Source organism: Carettochelys insculpta, chromosome 2 (genome assembly GCF_033958435.1).
Source record: "Carettochelys insculpta isolate YL-2023 chromosome 2, ASM3395843v1, whole genome shotgun sequence".
Classification (NCBI taxonomy): Eukaryota; Metazoa; Chordata; order Testudines; family Carettochelyidae; genus Carettochelys; species Carettochelys insculpta.
In genome coordinates this window covers 280,546,055-280,561,884 of record NC_134138.1, presented here as the reverse complement: position 1 = coordinate 280,561,884, position 15,830 = coordinate 280,546,055, and the positions used below count along the sequence as shown (strand labels likewise).

Below are 15,830 nucleotides of genomic sequence, written 5' to 3'. Positions count from 1 at the left end.
CTGCTCTCACCGGCTCAGTCCCGCGGGTGTCGGGCGCTGGGCGAGAGGGGCTGGCGCCGAACCAGGCCGGCCGGGCTCACGTCGGCGCTCTCGCCCGCAGGGGCCATGAACAACATGCGGAGCAGCCTGCTCAGTTCCACCTCCGACTCAGACCTGATGCGCTACCGCGCCATCAGCAGGATCCCGCAGATCACCCTCAACTTCGTGGACTTCAAGGCGGAGGGGTTCCTGTCGACGCCCTCCGGCGAGAGGGAGATCATCGCGCCCACCAGGCTGAAGGACCGGACGCACAACGTCACCGAGAAGGTCACCCAGGTAGGGGCTGGTTGGAGCGGCAGTGTGTTCTGGTGCCGTAGGGCCGGGCACAGGGCCTGGTGCCGTGTTCTGGTGCAGTGGGGCCGGGCGCAGGGCCTGGTGCCGTGTTCTGGTGCAGTGGGGCCGGGCGCAGGGCCTGGTGCCGTGTTCTGGTGCTGTAGGGCCGGGCGCAGGGCCTGGTGCCGTGTTCTGGTGCCGTAGGGCCGGGCGCAGGGCCTGGTGCCGTGTTCTGGTGCCGTAGGGCCGGGTGCAGGGCTTGGTGCTCTGTTCTGGTGCAGTGGGGCCAGGCGGTGCTGGCTGGGGTCAGGCGCAGGGCCGGGTGCCGTGTTCTGGTGCAGTGGGGCCGGGCGCAGGGCCTGGTGCCGTGTTGTGGTGCAGTGGGGCCGGGCGGTGCTGGCTGGGGCCGGGTGCAGGGCCTGGTGCCGTGTTCTGGTGCAGTGGGGCCGGGCGGGGCTGGCTGGGGACAGGCGCTGGGCCGGGTGCCATGTTCTGGTGCAGTGGGGCCGGGTGCCGTGTTCTGGTGCAGTGGGGCCGGGCGGTGCTGGCTGGGGCCGGGCGCAGGGCCTGGTGCCGTGTTCTGGTGCAGTGGGGCCGGGCGGTGCTGGCTGGGGCCTGGGGCCGTGTTCTGGTGCAGTGGGGCCGGGAGGGGCTGGCTGGCGACAGGCGCAGGGCCTGGTGCCATGTTCTGGTGCAGTGGGGCCGGGTGCCGTGTTCTGGTGCAGTGGGGCCGGGCGGTGCTGGCTGGGGCCGGGCGCAGGGCCTGGTGCCGTGTTCTGGTGCAGTGGGGCCGGGCGGTGCCGGCTGGGGCCGGGCGCAGGGCCCGGTGCCGTGTTCTGGTGCAGTGGGGCCGGGCGGTGCTGCCTGGGGCCGTGTTCTGGTGCAGTGGGGCCGGGTGCCGTGTTCTGGTGGAGTGGGGCCGGGCGGGGCTGGCTGGGGACAGGCGCAGAGCCTGGTGCCATGTTCTGGTGCAGTGGGGCCGGGTGCCGTGTTCTGGTGCAGTGGGGCCGGGCGGTGCTGGCTGGGGCCGGGCGCAGGGCCTGGTGCCGTGTTCTGGTGCAGTGGGGCTGGGTGCCGTGTTCTGGTGCAGTGGGGCCGGGCGGTGCTGGCTGGGGACGGGCGCAGGGCCTGGTGCCGTGTTCTGGTGCAGTGGGGCCGGGCGGTGCTGGCTGGGGCCGGGCGCAGGGCCCGGTGCTGTGTTCTGGTGCAGTGGGGCCGGGCGGTGCTGCCTGGGGCCGTGTTCTGGTGCAGTGGGGCCGGGCGGGGCTGGCTGGGGACAGGCGCAGAGCCTGGTGCCATGTTCTGGTGCAGTGGGGCCAGGTGCCGTGTTCTGGTGCAGTGGGGCCGGGCGGTGCTGGCTGGGGCCGGGCGCAGGGCCTGGTGCCGTGTTCTGGTGCAGCGGGGCTGGGTGCCGTGTTCTGGTGCAGTGGGGCCGGGCGGTGCTGGCTGGGGTCGGGCGCAGGGCCTGGTGCCGTGTTCTGGTGCAGTGGGGCCGGGCGCAGGGCCTGGTGCCGTGTTCTGGTGCAGTGGGGCTGGGTGCCGTGTTCTGGTGCAGTGGGGCCGGGCGGTGCTGGCTGGGGCCGGGCGCAGGGCCTGGTGCTGTGTTCTGGTGCAGTGGGGCCGGGCAGTGCTGACTGGGGCCGGGCGCAGAGCCTGGTGCCGTGTTCTGGTGCAGTGGGGCCGGGCGGTGCTGGTTGGGGCCGGGCGCAGAGCCTGGTGCCGTGTTCTGGTGCAGTGGGGCCGGGCGGTGCTGGCTGGGGCCGGGCGCAGAGCCTGGTGCCGTGTTCTGGTGCAGTGGGGCCGGGCGGTGCTGGCTGGGGCCGAGTGCAGGGCCTGGGGCCGTGTTCTGGTGCAGTGGGGCCGGGCGGGGCTGGCTGGGGACAGGCGCAGGGCCTGGTGCCATCGTCTGGTGCAGTGGGGCCGGGTGCCGTGTTCTGGTGCAGTGGGGCCGGGCGGTGCTGGCTGGGGCCGGGCGCAGGGCTTGGTGCCGTGTTCTGGTGCAGTGGGGCCGGGCGGTGCTGGCTGGGGCCTGGTGCCGTGTTCTGGTGCAGTGGGGCCTGGTGCCGTGTTCTGGTGCAGTGGGGCTGGGCGGTGCTGGCTGGGGCCGGGCGCAGGGCTTGGTGCCGTGTTCTGGTGCAGTGGGGCCGGGCGGTGCTGGCTGGGGCCTGGGGCCGTGTTCTGGTGCAGTGGGGCCGGGCGGGGCTGGCTGGGGACAGGCGCAGGGCCTGGTGCCATGTTCTGGTTCAGTGGGGCCGGGTGCCGTGTTCTGGTGCAGTGGGGCCGGGCGGTGCTGGCTGGGGCTGGGCGCAGGGCCTGGTGCTGTGTTCTGGTGCAGTGGGGCCGGGCGGTGCTGGCTGGGGCCGTGTTCTGGTGCAGTGGGGCCGGGCGGGGCTGGCTGGCGACAGGCGCAGGGCCGGGTGCCATGTTCTGGTGCAGTGGGGCCGGGTGCCGTTTTCTGGTGCAGTGGGGCCGGGCGGTGCTGGCTGGGGCCGGGCGCAGGGCCTGGTGCCGTGTTCTGGTGCAGTGGAGCTGGGCGCAGGGCCTGGTGCCGTGTTCTGGTGCAGTGGGGCCGGGCGGTGCTGGCTGGGGCCGGGCGCAGGGCCTGGTGCCGTGTTCTGGTGCAGTGGGGCCGGGCGGGGCTGGCTGGGGACAGGCGCAGAGCCTGGTGCCATGTTCTGGTGCAGTGGGGCCGGGTGCCGTGTTCTGGTGCAGTGGGAACGGGCGGTGCTGGCTGGGGCCGGGCGCAGGGCCTGGTGCCGTGTTCTGGTGCAGTGGGGCTGGGTGCCGTGTTCTGGTGCAGTGGGGCCGGGCGGTGCTGGCTGAGGCCGGGCGCAGGGCCTGGTGCCGTGTTCTGGTGCAGTGGGGCTGGGCGGGGCGGGCTGGGGCCAGGCACAGGGCTTGGTGCCATGTTCTGGTGCAGTGGGGCTGGGTGCCGTGTTCTGGTGCAGTGGGGCCGGGCAGTGCTGGCTGGGGCCGGGCGCAGGGCCTGGTGCCGTGTTCTGGTGCAGTGGGGCTGGGTGCCGTGTTCTGGTGCAGTGGGGCCGGGCGGTGCTAGCTGGGGCCGGGCGCAGGGCCTGGTGCCGTGTTCTGGTGGAGTGGGGCCGGGCGCAGGGCCTGGTGCCGTGTTCTGGTGCAGTGGGGCTGGGCGCAGGGCCTGGTGCCGTGTTCTGGTGCAGTGGGGCCGGGCGGTGCTGGCTGGGACCGGGCCCAGGGCCCGGTGCCATGTTCTGGTGCAGTGGGGCCGGGCGGGGCTGGCTGGGGACAGGCGCAGGGCCTGGTGCCATGTTCTGGTGCAGTGGGGCCGGGCGCAGGGCCTGGTGCCGTGGGGCCGGGCGGTGCTGGCTGGGGCCGGGCGCAGGGCCTGGTGCCGTGTTCTGGTGCAGTGGGGCCGGGCGGTGCTGGCTGGGGCCGGGCGCAGGGCCTGGTGCCGGCTGGGGCCAGGCGCAGGGCTTGGTGCCATGTTCTGGTGCAGTGGGGCCGGGCAGTGCTGGCTGGGGCCGGGCGCAGGGCCTGGTGCCGTGTTCTGGTGCAGTGGGGCCGGGCGGTGCTGGCTGGGGCCGGGCGCAGGGCCTGGTGCCGTGTTGTGGTGCAGTGGGGCCGGGCGGTGCTGGCTGGGGCCGGGCGCAGGGCCTGGTGCCGGCTGGGGCCAGGCGCAGGGCTTGGTGCCATGTTCTGGTGCAGTGGGGCTGGGTGCCATGTTCTGGTGCAGTGGGGCCGGGCGGTGCTGGCTGGGGCCGGGCGCAGGGCCTGGTGCCGTGTTCTGGTGCAGTGGGGCCGGGCGGTGCTGGCTGGGGCCGGGCGCAGGGCCTGGTGCCGTGTTCTGGTGCAGTGGGGCTGGGCGGGGCCGGCTGGGGCCAGGCGCAGGGCCTGGTGCCGGCTGGGGCCAGGCGCAGGGCTTGGTGCCATGTTCTGGTGCAGTGGGGCTGGGTGCCATGTTCTGGTGCAGTGGGGCCGGGCAGTGCTGGCTGGGGCCGGGCGCAGGGCCTGGTGCCGTGTTCTGGTGCAGTGGGGCCGGGCGCAGGGCCTGGTGCCGTGTTCTGGTGCAGTGGGGCTGGGCGGGGCTGGCTGGGGCCAGGCGCAGGGCTTGGTGCCATGTTCTGGTGCAGTGGGGCCGGGCAGTGCTGGCTGGGGCCGGGCGCAGGGCCTGGTGCCGTGTTCTGGTGCAGTGGGGCCGGGCGCAGGGCCTTGTGCCGTGTTCTGGTGCAGTGGGGCCGGGCGGGGCTGGCTGGGGCCAGGCGCAGGGCCTGGTGCCGTGTTCTGGTGCAGTGGGGCCGGGCGCAGGGCCTGGTGCCGTGTTCTGGTGCAGTGGGGCCGGGCGGTGCTGGCTGGGGCCGGGCGCAGGGCCTGGTGCCGTGTTCTGGTGCAGTGGGGCCGGGCGCTGCTGGCTGGGGCCGGGCGCAGGGCCTGGTGCCGTGTTGTGGTGCAGTGGGGCCGGGCGGTGCTGGCTGGGGCCGGGCGCAGGGCCTGGTGCCGGCTGGGGCCAGGCGCAGGGCTTGGTGCCATGTTCTGGTGCAGTGGGGCTGGGTGCCATGTTCTGGTGCAGTGGGGCCGGGCGGTGCTGGCTGGGGCCGGGCGCAGGGCCTGGTGCCGTGTTCTGGTGCAGTGGGGCCGGGCGGTGCTGGCTGGGGCCGGGCGCAGGGCCTGGTGCCGTGTTCTGGTGCAGTGGGGCTGGGCGGGGCCGGCTGGGGCCAGGCGCAGGGCCTGGTGCCGGCTGGGGCCAGGCGCAGGGCTTGGTGCCATGTTCTGGTGCAGTGGGGCTGGGTGCCATGTTCTGGTGCAGTGGGGCCGGGCAGTGCTGGCTGGGGCCGGGCGCAGGGCCTGGTGCCGTGTTCTGGTGCAGTGGGGCCGGGCGCAGGGCCTGGTGCCGTGTTCTGGTGCAGTGGGGCTGGGCGGGGCTGGCTGGGGCCAGGCGCAGGGCTTGGTGCCATGTTCTGGTGCAGTGGGGCCGGGCAGTGCTGGCTGGGGCCGGGCGCAGGGCCTGGTGCCGTGTTCTGGTGCAGTGGGGCCGGGCGCAGGGCCTTGTGCCGTGTTCTGGTGCAGTGGGGCCGGGCGGGGCTGGCTGGGGCCAGGCGCAGGGCCTGGTGCCGTGTTCTGGTGCAGTGGGGCCGGGCGCAGGGCCTGGTGCCGTGTTCTGGTGCAGTGGGGCCGGGCGGGGCTGGCTGGGGCCGGGCGCAGAGCCTGGTGCCGTGTTCTGGTGCAGTGGGGCCGGGCGGTGCTGGCTGGGGCCGGGCGCAGGGCCTGGTGCCGTGTTCTGGTGCAGTGGGGCCGGGCGGTGCTGGCTGGGGCCGGGCGCAGGGCCTGGTGCCGTGTTCTGGTGCAGTGGGGCCGGGCGGTGCTGGCTGGGGCCGGGCGCAGGGCCTGGTGCCGTGTTCTGGTGGGCTGGGAGGTGCAGCTGCCACATGCTGGCTGGGGCGAGATGTGGGACCAGCGGCTCTGAGCAGTGGGCGGGAGCGGGTCGTGTCCAGCAGTAGCTGGCCGAAGCAGAGCAGCGAAGTAAGTGGCAGAGGACAACCAATGGGGCAAACAACAGTCCTGGGATGTGGAAGGCAGCAGCTCCCTGGTGCGGTACGGACGGGGTGTGCCCAGCGCTCTGTGCTCTACGTGCCGGCTGGGGCTGGGGGCTGGGGTGCAGCGCACAAACCTGGGGTCCCCCAGACCTCGCCAGTGTCCGCGTGCCGCATGCAATGGGAGCTGGGCCTGGGACTGCGGTAGCGCAGCACTTAGCTGGTCCGTTCCCTTCGTCTTCCTTCCAGCCCAGGGATCCCACCATGCTGGGACCTCAGGGGGTCATCGAGTCCAGCCCCCTGCTTCAAGCAGGGTCAACCCCACTAAGTCAGCCCAGCCGGGACTTAGAAACCTCCAGGGATGGAGAATCCACCACCTCTCCAGGCAACGTGTCCCAGTGCCTCACCTCCCACCTGGGGAAGGAGCTTTTCCTAATATCCAGCCTACAACTCCCCCTCTGTAACTTCAGCCCATTGCGCCTTGTTCTGCCGTCTGACACCCCTGAGAACAGCCTCTCTCCAGCCTGTTTTGAGCCCCCTTCAGGAAGTTGAAGGCTGCTATCAAATCTCCCCCCAGTCTTCTCTTCTCCAAATTAAATAAGCCCAAATCCCTCAGCCTCTCCTTGTAGGTCGTGTTCCAGCCCCTTAATTGTTTTTGTTGCCCTCCACTGGACCCTTTCGAATGCGTCCACCTCCTCTCTATATGGGGGGCCCAGAACTGGACACAATATTCCGGATGTGGCCTCACCAGTGCCAAGCAGAGGGGAATAACCACTTCTCTAGCTCTGCTGGAAATGCTCCTCCTAATGCCCCCCAATATGCTGTTAGCCATCTTGGCTACAAGGGCCCCCTGTTTACTCACAGCCAACCTCTCATCCACCGTAATCTCCAGGTTCTTTTCTGCTGCACTGCTGCTGAGCCAGTCAGTCCCCAGCCTGTAACAGTGCCTGGGATTCTTCCCTCCCAGGTGCAGGACTCTGCACCTCTCCTTGTTGAACCTCATCAGATTTCTTTTGGCCCAGTCCTCCAATTTATCCAGGTCCCTCTGGATTCTCTCTCTACCCTCCAACGTAGCTACCTCTCCACCTAGTTTTGTGTCATCCACAAATTTGCGGAGGTTGCAACCCAGTCCCTCATCCAGGCCATGAATAAAGGTGCTGTGCAACACTGGCTCCAGAACTGATCCTTGGGGCTCTCCACTCGAAACCGACTGCCAACCTGACACTGAGCCATTGACCATCACCTGTTGGGGCTGACTCTCTCGCCAGCTTTCTATCCATCTTAGAGCCCAGTATCCAATCCTAACTTCCTCAGTTTACAGGCAAGAATGTAGTGGGAGACCATATCAAAAGCCTTGCTGAAGTCAAGGTATATCGCATCCACTGACTTCCCCATTCCCACAGAGCTTGTTACCTCGTCATAGAAGCTAATCAGATCGGTCAGGCCGGACTTGCCAGGAATGAATCCATGTTGACTACTCTCGATCACTTTCCCCTCTTCCAAGTGCTTCAAAATGGATTCCTTGCGGATCTAATCCATGCTTTTCCCAGGGACTGAGGTGAGGCTGACTGGTCTATAGTTCCATGGATTGTCCTTCTTTCCTTGTTTAAAGATGGGCACTACGTTTGCCTTTTTCCAGTCATCCGGGATATCTCCTGATCTCCAGGAGTTTTCAGAGATGATGGCCAAAGGCTCTGCAATGACCTCTGCCAATTCCCGCAGTACCCTGGGATGCATTAAATCTGGACCCATGGACTTGTGTATACAGAAAACAGAGCCCCTGGGGCCTGCTTGGCCTGATGGCCCAGTGTAGCATCACACACAGAGGGTCGCCTGGGTAGGGCAGGGGAGGCGGCTGGCCTCAGGGCAGAGCCGCATGAAGAGGTGCGTGTGGCTGGAGCCAGAGCAGGGCCTGCAGCCCCCCCCGTGGGCCTTGGCCAAGCCAGGCCCTGGCAGTGACCCAAAGAGTTGTATATACAGTGGACCAAGGCCAAGTGCTCAGTGGATGCTGGACCCAATACCCCAGGGTGGCTCTGTGAGCTGCTCGGCTGGAGGGATCAGAGCAGGGCTTGATGGGAAGCACGTGGAGTGGACTGGGGACTTGGCAGGGAGCACCAGCCTGCTGTGAGCGGGGCAGGGACCCAGTGGCGGGGCGGGGGGGCGCGCCCTGGGCTGTGAGAGGTGCTGGGGGCTCAGCAGGCAGTGATGACTTGTGCAGTGTTGGAGTTTTTCTGAGCACTGCTGAGAGGAGCAAACCTGGGGGAATTGAGTAACAGCGGGTTTATTAGCTGACAGGACACAGCGTCGTACAGAGGAGTCAGTGCAGCCGGCAGAGACAGCCAGTCCCAGCCATGCTGGGGAGAGGAGGCCCCGAGGGGCCCCAGAGCCGGGGCCTTGCCCCCTCCTTGGTCTCTCTCTCTCCCAGCCCAGACGCACTGCTCCCAACTCCCAGTTCCAATTCAAACCCATCAGGCTCCACCTCCTCCTTTGTCTGCAGCCCAGAGGTGTCACCTGGTTGCCAGGTTACCCCCAGCAGGAGCCCCACAACCTATGTGACACACTCTCTCTCTCCATCACATCTCTCCACCCTTCCAGACCGAACTGAGCGGGGTCACTCTGCCGGTGACCTGGCGAAGTTCAGGGCCCTTCCTGCATGAATTGGCTGTACCCTCGGTGCTCCCCTTGATGTGCACCACCTCCACGTCGTAATCCTGCCCGGGGAGGTTCCACATCGGGAGCTTGGCATAGAATCATAGAAGAGTAGGACTGGAAGGGACCTCGAGAGGCCATTGAGTCCAGCCCCCTGCCCTCATGGCAGGACCAAGCACTTTCTAGACCATCCCTGAAAGCCATCTATCTAACCTCTTCTTAAATAGCTCCAGTGATGGAGATTCTACCATCTCCCTTGGCAATTCGTTCCAGTGTTTGATCACCCTGTGCGGGGGAGGGCATGTGTGGGTCAGGCTGGATGTGAGAGACAAGCAGAGCAGCTCCCAGTGGCTAAGGATGACCCTGGGGCTACAACTGGCAGGTAACACCTCTGCCCTGAACAAAGAGGAGGGAGGAGCCGAGCTGGTTTTTTGAATCGGGGGTGGCAGTTAGGAAGCTGGGGAAAGAGGAGCTGGAAGGCAGCCAGCCGGAGGAGGGGGAAAGCTACACCCCAGAGGGGCACCCCTCGGGGTCTTCTCCCCAGGACGGGTTGGAAGGACTGTCCCTGGCTGCTGTACTGTTGCTTCTGTGAGAAACTGGGCATCTGTTGCCTCATAAACCTCCTGTTGTACCTGCTGAGTGAGAGTCACTCCTGCCAGCGGACGGGGTGCAGTGCAGGGGGACCCCTGAACCCCATCACACCCTGACAGTTAGGAACTTTTTCCTAATGTCCAACCTGAACCTCCCCTGCTGCAATTTAAGTCCATTGCCTCTTGTTCTGTCCTCAGAGGCCAAGAAGAACAAGTTCCCTCCCTCTGCCTTATGACACCCTTTTAGATACCTGAAAACTGCTATCACGTCCCCCCTCAATCTTCTCTTTTCCAAACTAAACAAGCCCAATTCTTTCAGCCTTTCTTCATAGGTCATGTTCTCTAGACCTTTGATCATTCTTGTTGCTCTCCTCTGGACCCTCTCCAATTTCTCCACATCCTTCCTGAACTGCGGTGCCCAGAACTGGACACAATACTCCAGCTGAGGCCTAACCAGCGCAGAGTAGAGCGGGAGAACGACTTCTCGTGTCTTGTTCACAACACACCTGTTAATGCATCTGTGGTGGAGTGGGGGATACCTGTGTGTATGTGTGTGGCTCACAGAGGGTGGGCGGCTCCTGCCGAGGGTAACCCTGACAACCAGGTAACACCTTTATACTGCAGACAAAGGAGGAGGTGGAGCCTGAGAGGTTTGAATTGGAACTGGGAGTTGGAAGCAGTTAGTCTGGGCTGGGAGAGAGAGAGAGAGAGAGAGACAAAGGAGGGGGCAAGGCCCCAGCTCTGGGGGGCCCCTCGGGACCTCCTCTCCCCAACATGGATTGGACTGGCTGTCTCTGCCTGCTGTACTGACTCCTCTGTATAATGCTGTGTCCTGTCGGCTAATAAACCTGCTGTTCTCCTGCTGAGTGAGAGTCACTCCTGCCTGTGGACAGGGTGCAGAGCTTGGGGGACCCCAGAACCCCATCACACTGGTGTTAGAAGTGGGATGTTCTGCACCCCGAGGATGGAGCATCCAGCAGTAAGTGACCGGGGCCCCGGAAGAAGAAGAGGGGCCTGCGAGACCCACGTCTGCTGACGGGCAGTGAGGTGCAGTTCCCCAAGGCGGAGGGGCCTGTGGCCAAACCCAAGCAACTGCGGTCGTGGTCCTCGAGAGGGGGTGTCACACCCGAGGAGGGGTTACTCCTGGGAATCTGTTGGAGTCGGTCCCAGAAGGTGGAGGGGCTGAGAGCCCAACCCCCAGGAACAAGTGACCCCTGAGGAGGCTGACGCTGAATGAGTTCTTCCCAAGACAGGGTGCTCATGGTCCCTGAGAGCGGGTGTCAGACTGAAGAAGGGGTTCCGCTGGGAGTCTGTTGGAGTCAGTCCCAGAGGGCGGAGGGGCCTACGGCCTAACCCTGGGCAGCTTGTGACCCGCAAGGAGCCTGGCACACTGAAGGGATTCTTCCAGGAATCGTGGGGTGCAGAGGGCATCAGCCTGAGAGCCTGCAACCACGCTGAGCAACTCCGCTGTGAAGTGGCAGCACCTGGAAACCGAATCGAGATTAAAGAAGCTGGACAAGGCAGTGTGGATGTGCAATGGCAGAGCTGAGGGTTAAGGAAAATCCTGCAGAGGTGAGCCTGGATCAGGGCAGGAAACCCTGGACTGCCTGGAGCTCTGAACCGAGTGGCCTGCCACAGCTCAAGGAGGGAAGGAGCGATTCCAACCCATCATCTACGAGTGGCCAAGACAGACCTGCGGAGAGTTTTCCAGGCCTGGGCCGAGGAAGGTGCCTGTGTGTCTGTGCAGGAAAGCAGCTTGTCCACTGGGAATGGCAAGTTGTCTGTGAGAGAAGCTGCTTCACCTTCTGTGTGTGTGTGGAGACCAGCCGGGGAGCTGGGACAAAGGAGAGAGTGTCTCCCATTGTCTGTCTGTGTTGAACAGCAGCAGCAGCCTGGGGAGAGAGCAGAGCCTGCGTTTCGAAAAGGTGCCAATGAGGAAACTAGCCCATTGTCTGAGGAAGATTCACCAGCCTGGGGTGGCTGGAGAAGGAACCACCAGGAAAGAGCATTCCAGGTGTGTCTCTGAATCCAGCCATGGGGGCTGGAACAGAGGGAATGGCTCTGGGATGGGCAGTGGTATCCCTGCTAAGGACACTGGTCCTTGGTGCAAGAAAAGTGCTTCTGCTTCTGGGGAAGTGAATCCTTTGCCTGAGCCTGTGGGGGCTCGAGATGGAGCCAAGATCCCAAAGCTGGATCTGAGGGCAGCTGAAGCCCGGATGGGAAGTGGGCCTGCCTCTGTCTCTCTCAGGGGGGATGATGCTTTAACTCGGTCTGATCCAGTTAGTATCATCAGGGAATCCCAGAGACCAGACGATTCTGGTACTTGTTCTTTGCCTGATGCTGAGGTGTTACTGGGAAGGGGTGAGAGGACTCTGTCCTACCAGAGTCATCCTCTCGCCAGGACACAAGAACAGATGGGCAATGGAGTTACGCTGACTGATGAAGATAAAGGAGCTGGTAGCAGAAGGGAGAAAAGGGACCCTGACCTTCTGTCCGGTGGTACTGGCTGTCTGCCTGGAGGGGGATTACGTGGGAATCTGCCTGATGGGCCAGAAGTGATCCTGGGTGTAGGTGAACCCCAGGAGCTGGTTGTGGCTCAAGGGAGCAGTGCCCCTGTGGAGCCAGACAGGGGTGAGTTATTGTTTGGGGGAGCTCTTGAGGAAGAGAATTTCCCTGAAACTTTTCCTGACCCGTCTGTGGGGACTGCAGAAAATGGGAGTGAGGTGGAGGAGAGTGAACAGGAAAGGTGCTTGTCTGTAAGAGCCAGAGCAGCCCTTTGCTTGGGGAGACGTTTGTTTCAGCCCCTGATGGCCAGGACCTGCCTGAGTGTGAAACCACTGGCTGTGCTCTGCAAGGGTCCAAAGCAGGCAGGGTAAAAGTTTCTCAGGAATTGGAAGTTGATGCAAGTAAAGTGAAAACTATCAGGGAATGTGAGCAGCCCTGTGAGAACCAAGTAAAACAGCTGCACAGTCAGTCTCTGTAGGATGCAGGAGAGGTTCAGCAATTCCCCATCTCCAGATGGTGGAAACACTTATATTCTTATACTGGACTCCACTTCTGATTCCATGGGGAGGCAGTAGTTGGAGGGGGAAGGACAAAGGAGCTGTGGTCCTGGTGGGCCAGTGAGGGATAAACAGGGATTCCTCCATGTGGATTCTGCATGTGGGACTCACAAAACAACTCTCAGAAAGCAGTTTGGTTTGCAAATTTCCAGGCTGGCTGGGAGGGGGCCGTCTCCCTGAGATCATCAATGGCCCAGCTCTTGTTAGAAGGGAGGGCACAGCCAGAGAGATCAAATTTCCACCCCAGGGGGCAAGAGAGAAGATTAGAACTTGATGGTGCTAAGAAAGGCCTCAGCCATTTATCCCCAAAATACCAGATTCTCAAGGATGTTGCACAAAGGTTGTGGTCTACCAAAGAGCAACGTAAATGTACAGTTGCAATGGGTTTGTTCTGTTACTCACGCTGACTGCTGTAACCAGTGGGTGCTGCTACCAAAAGCTGTAGAATTGTACCATGCACTGAATGTTTGGAAAGAGCCATGTGACATGATGACATTGATGTAGAAGCATGAATTGTGCGTTGAAGGAGTCTGTAACTCTAAAATGTCACCATTGTTCCCTGTAACTAGTCTTGCAACCTCTCACATGAGGAGGAACATTCCAAACTTATTGTGTGGCATGGACGGGAAAACTGAGGCACACAACCATTTTGGTGGTCTGGCTAAATGCCAAGGGTGGAAGCATTTGTACCTTCCTTTACTGGACTGTAACTGAATTCCAGACATTGGTTGAAGCAGCTGTATGGACTGGTGGGCAGGGCCCAGACCACAAAAGAACTATTTAATCTGTTGGTGCTGCAGCATCTGTATGGGCTCTGCCTGCCCGACTTGAGAACGTGGCTGATGGACCAGAGACAGAAGCAGGGAGACCAACCAACCTGAGGGAACTAAAGGGACTTGCCCAGCTGCATCACATGAAAAGGGCCAATACCAAGCTCCTGAGTTGGAGCCTCCCCCAGCAAGATTATGACGTGGAGGTGGTGCACATCGAGGGGAGCACTAAGGGTGCAGCTGATGCCCAGTCCCGAGGGGAGGGCCCCAAACTTCCCCAGGTCACTGGCTGAGTGACTACGCTCAGTTCGGTCTGGAAGTGGGAAGAGATGTGATGGAGTGGGGGATACCTGTGTGTGTGTGTGTGTGTGTGTGGCTCACAGAGGGTGTGGGGCTCCTGCTGAGGGTAACCCTGACAACCAGGTAACACCTTTGTACTGCAGACAAAGGAGGAGGTGGAGCCTGAGGGGTTTGAATTGGAACTGGGAGTTGGAAGCAGTTAATCTGGGCTGGGAGAGAGAGAGAGAGAGACCAAGGATGGGGCAAGGCCCCAGCTCTGGGGGCCCCTCGCGGCCTCCTCTCCCCAACATGGATTGGACTGGCTGTCTCTGCCTGCTCTACTGACTCCTCTGTACGATGCTGTGTCCTGTCGGCTAATAAACCTGCTGTTTTCCTGGTGAGTGAGAGACTCTCCTGCCTGCGGACAGGGTGCAGAGCTTGGGGGACCCCAAAACCCCATCACAGCATCTTAGAATCATGTTTGCTTTTTTTGCAACAGCATCACACTGTTGACTCATATTTAGCTTGTGGTCCACTATAACCCCTAGATCCCTTTCTGCTGTACTCATTCCTAGGCAGTCCTTTCCCATTCTGTATGTGTGACACTGATTGTTCCTTCCTAAGTGGAGCACTTTGCATTTGTCCTTTATTAAACTTCATCCTGTTTATCTCAGCCCATTTCTCCAGTTTATCCAGATCCTTTTGAATTACAACCCTATCCTCCAAAGCAGTTGCAACCCCTCCCAGCTTGGTATCATCTGCAAACTTAATAAGTGTACTTTCTATGTCAATATCTAAATCGTTAATGAAGATATTGAACAGAACCCATCCTAAAACAGACCCCTGTGGAACCCCACTTGTTATACTTTTCCAGCAGGATTGAGCACCATTAACAACTACTCTCTGGTTACGGTTGTCCAGCCAGTTGTTCACCCACCTTATAGTAGCCCCATCTAAGTTGTATTTGCATAGTTTATTGATCAGTATATTATGTGAGACCGTGTCAAATGCTTTACTGAAGTCTAGGTATACCACGTCCACCGCTTCTCCCTTATCCACAGGGCTCGTTATTCTATCAAAGAAAGCTATTAGATTGGTTTGACATGATCTGTTTTTAACAAAACCATGCTGGCTGTTCCCTATCACCTTACCACCTTCCAAGTGCTTGCAGATGATTTCTTTAATGACCTGCTCCATTATCTTTCCTGGCACAGAAGTTAAGCTGACTGGCCTGTAGTTTCCCAGGTTATTCTTGTTCCCCTTTTTATAAATGGGTACTATATTTGCCCTTTTCCAGTCTTCTGGAATCTCTCCCGTCTCCCACGATTTTCCAAAAATGATTGCTAAAGGCTCAGATACCTCTTCTATCAGCTCCGTGAGGATTCTAGGATGCATTTCATCAGGCCCTGGTGATTTGCAGACATCTAATTTTTCTAAGTAAATTTTAATTTGTTCTTTTCTTATTTCAACTTCTAAACCTACCCCTTTTTCACTAGCATTCTCTGTGTCAGGCATTCGTTCAGATTTCTCAGTGAAGACCGAAACAAAGAAATCATTAAACATCTCCTGGCATTTCCAAATTTCCTGTTACTGTTTCTCCCTCCTCACTGACCAATGGCCCTACCCTCTCCTTGGTCTTCCTCTTGTTACCAATGTATTTGTAAAAAGCCTTCTTGTTTCCCTTTATGCTTGTAGCTAGTTTGAGCTCATTTTGTGCCTTAGCCTTTCTAATCTTGCTCCTGCATGCTCGTGTTGTTTGCCTATATTCGTCCTTTGTAATTTGTCCTAGTTTCCATTTCTTATACGATTCCTTTTTCATTTTGAGATCATGCAAGGTCTCCTGGTTAAGCCAAGGCAGTCTTTTGCCATGTTTTATATCTTTCCTAAGCAGCGGGATAGCTTGCTTTTGGGCTCTTAATAATGTCCCTTTTGAAAAACTGCCAACTCTCCTCAGCATTTTTTCCCCTCAGTTTAGCTTCCCATGGGACCTTACCTACCAGCTGTCTGAGTTTACCAAAATCTGCCTTCCTGAAATCCATTATCTCTATTGTACTGTTTTCCCTTCTACCCTTCCTTAGAATTGTAAACTCTATGATTTCATGATCACTTTCACCCAAGCATCCTTCCACTTTCAAATTCTCAATAATTTCCTCCCTATTTGTTAAAATTAAATCTAGAACAGCTTCCCCCCGCTAGCTTTTTCAACCTTTTGGAATAAAAAGTTGTCTGCAATGCAATCCAAGAATTTATTGGACAGTCTGTCCCCTGCTGTATTAGTTTCCCAACATATACCTGGATAGTTGAAGTCCCCCTTCACCACCAAATTCTGGGCCCTGGATGATTTTGTTAGTTGTTTGAAGAAAGCCTCATCCACCTCTTCCACCCAGCTAGGGGGCCTGTAGTAGATGCCTAGTAGGACCTCATCCTTGTTTTTTACTCCTCTGAGTCTAACCCAGGGACTTTCAACCCGTCCATCTCCTACGTCCATCTCCACCTCTGTCCAAGTGTGTACATTTAATATACAAGGCAACACCTCCTCCCTTCTTTCCCTGCCTGTCGTTCCTAAGCAGGCTGTAGCCTTCAATAGCAACATTCCAATCGTGAGTATTAGCCCACCAAGTTTCTGTGATGCCAACGATATCATAGTTGTATTCATTTATTAGT

At 60.6% G+C, this 15,830-nt stretch overlaps 1 protein-coding gene across 5 annotated transcripts in view; it reads left to right on the top strand.

Moving 5' to 3' along the window:
- KCNH2 (potassium voltage-gated channel subfamily H member 2) overlaps positions 1-15,830 on the top strand; it is a 115,997-nt gene that overhangs the window by 12,993 nt on the left and 87,174 nt on the right. For all 5 annotated transcript variants that reach the window (XM_074985373.1, XM_074985370.1, XM_074985369.1 and 2 more), the window contains one exon: positions 101-315. In XM_074985373.1, coding sequence (XP_074841474.1) covers positions 101-315 — 215 coding nt within the window. The remainder of the gene's footprint in view (positions 1-100; positions 316-15,830) is intronic.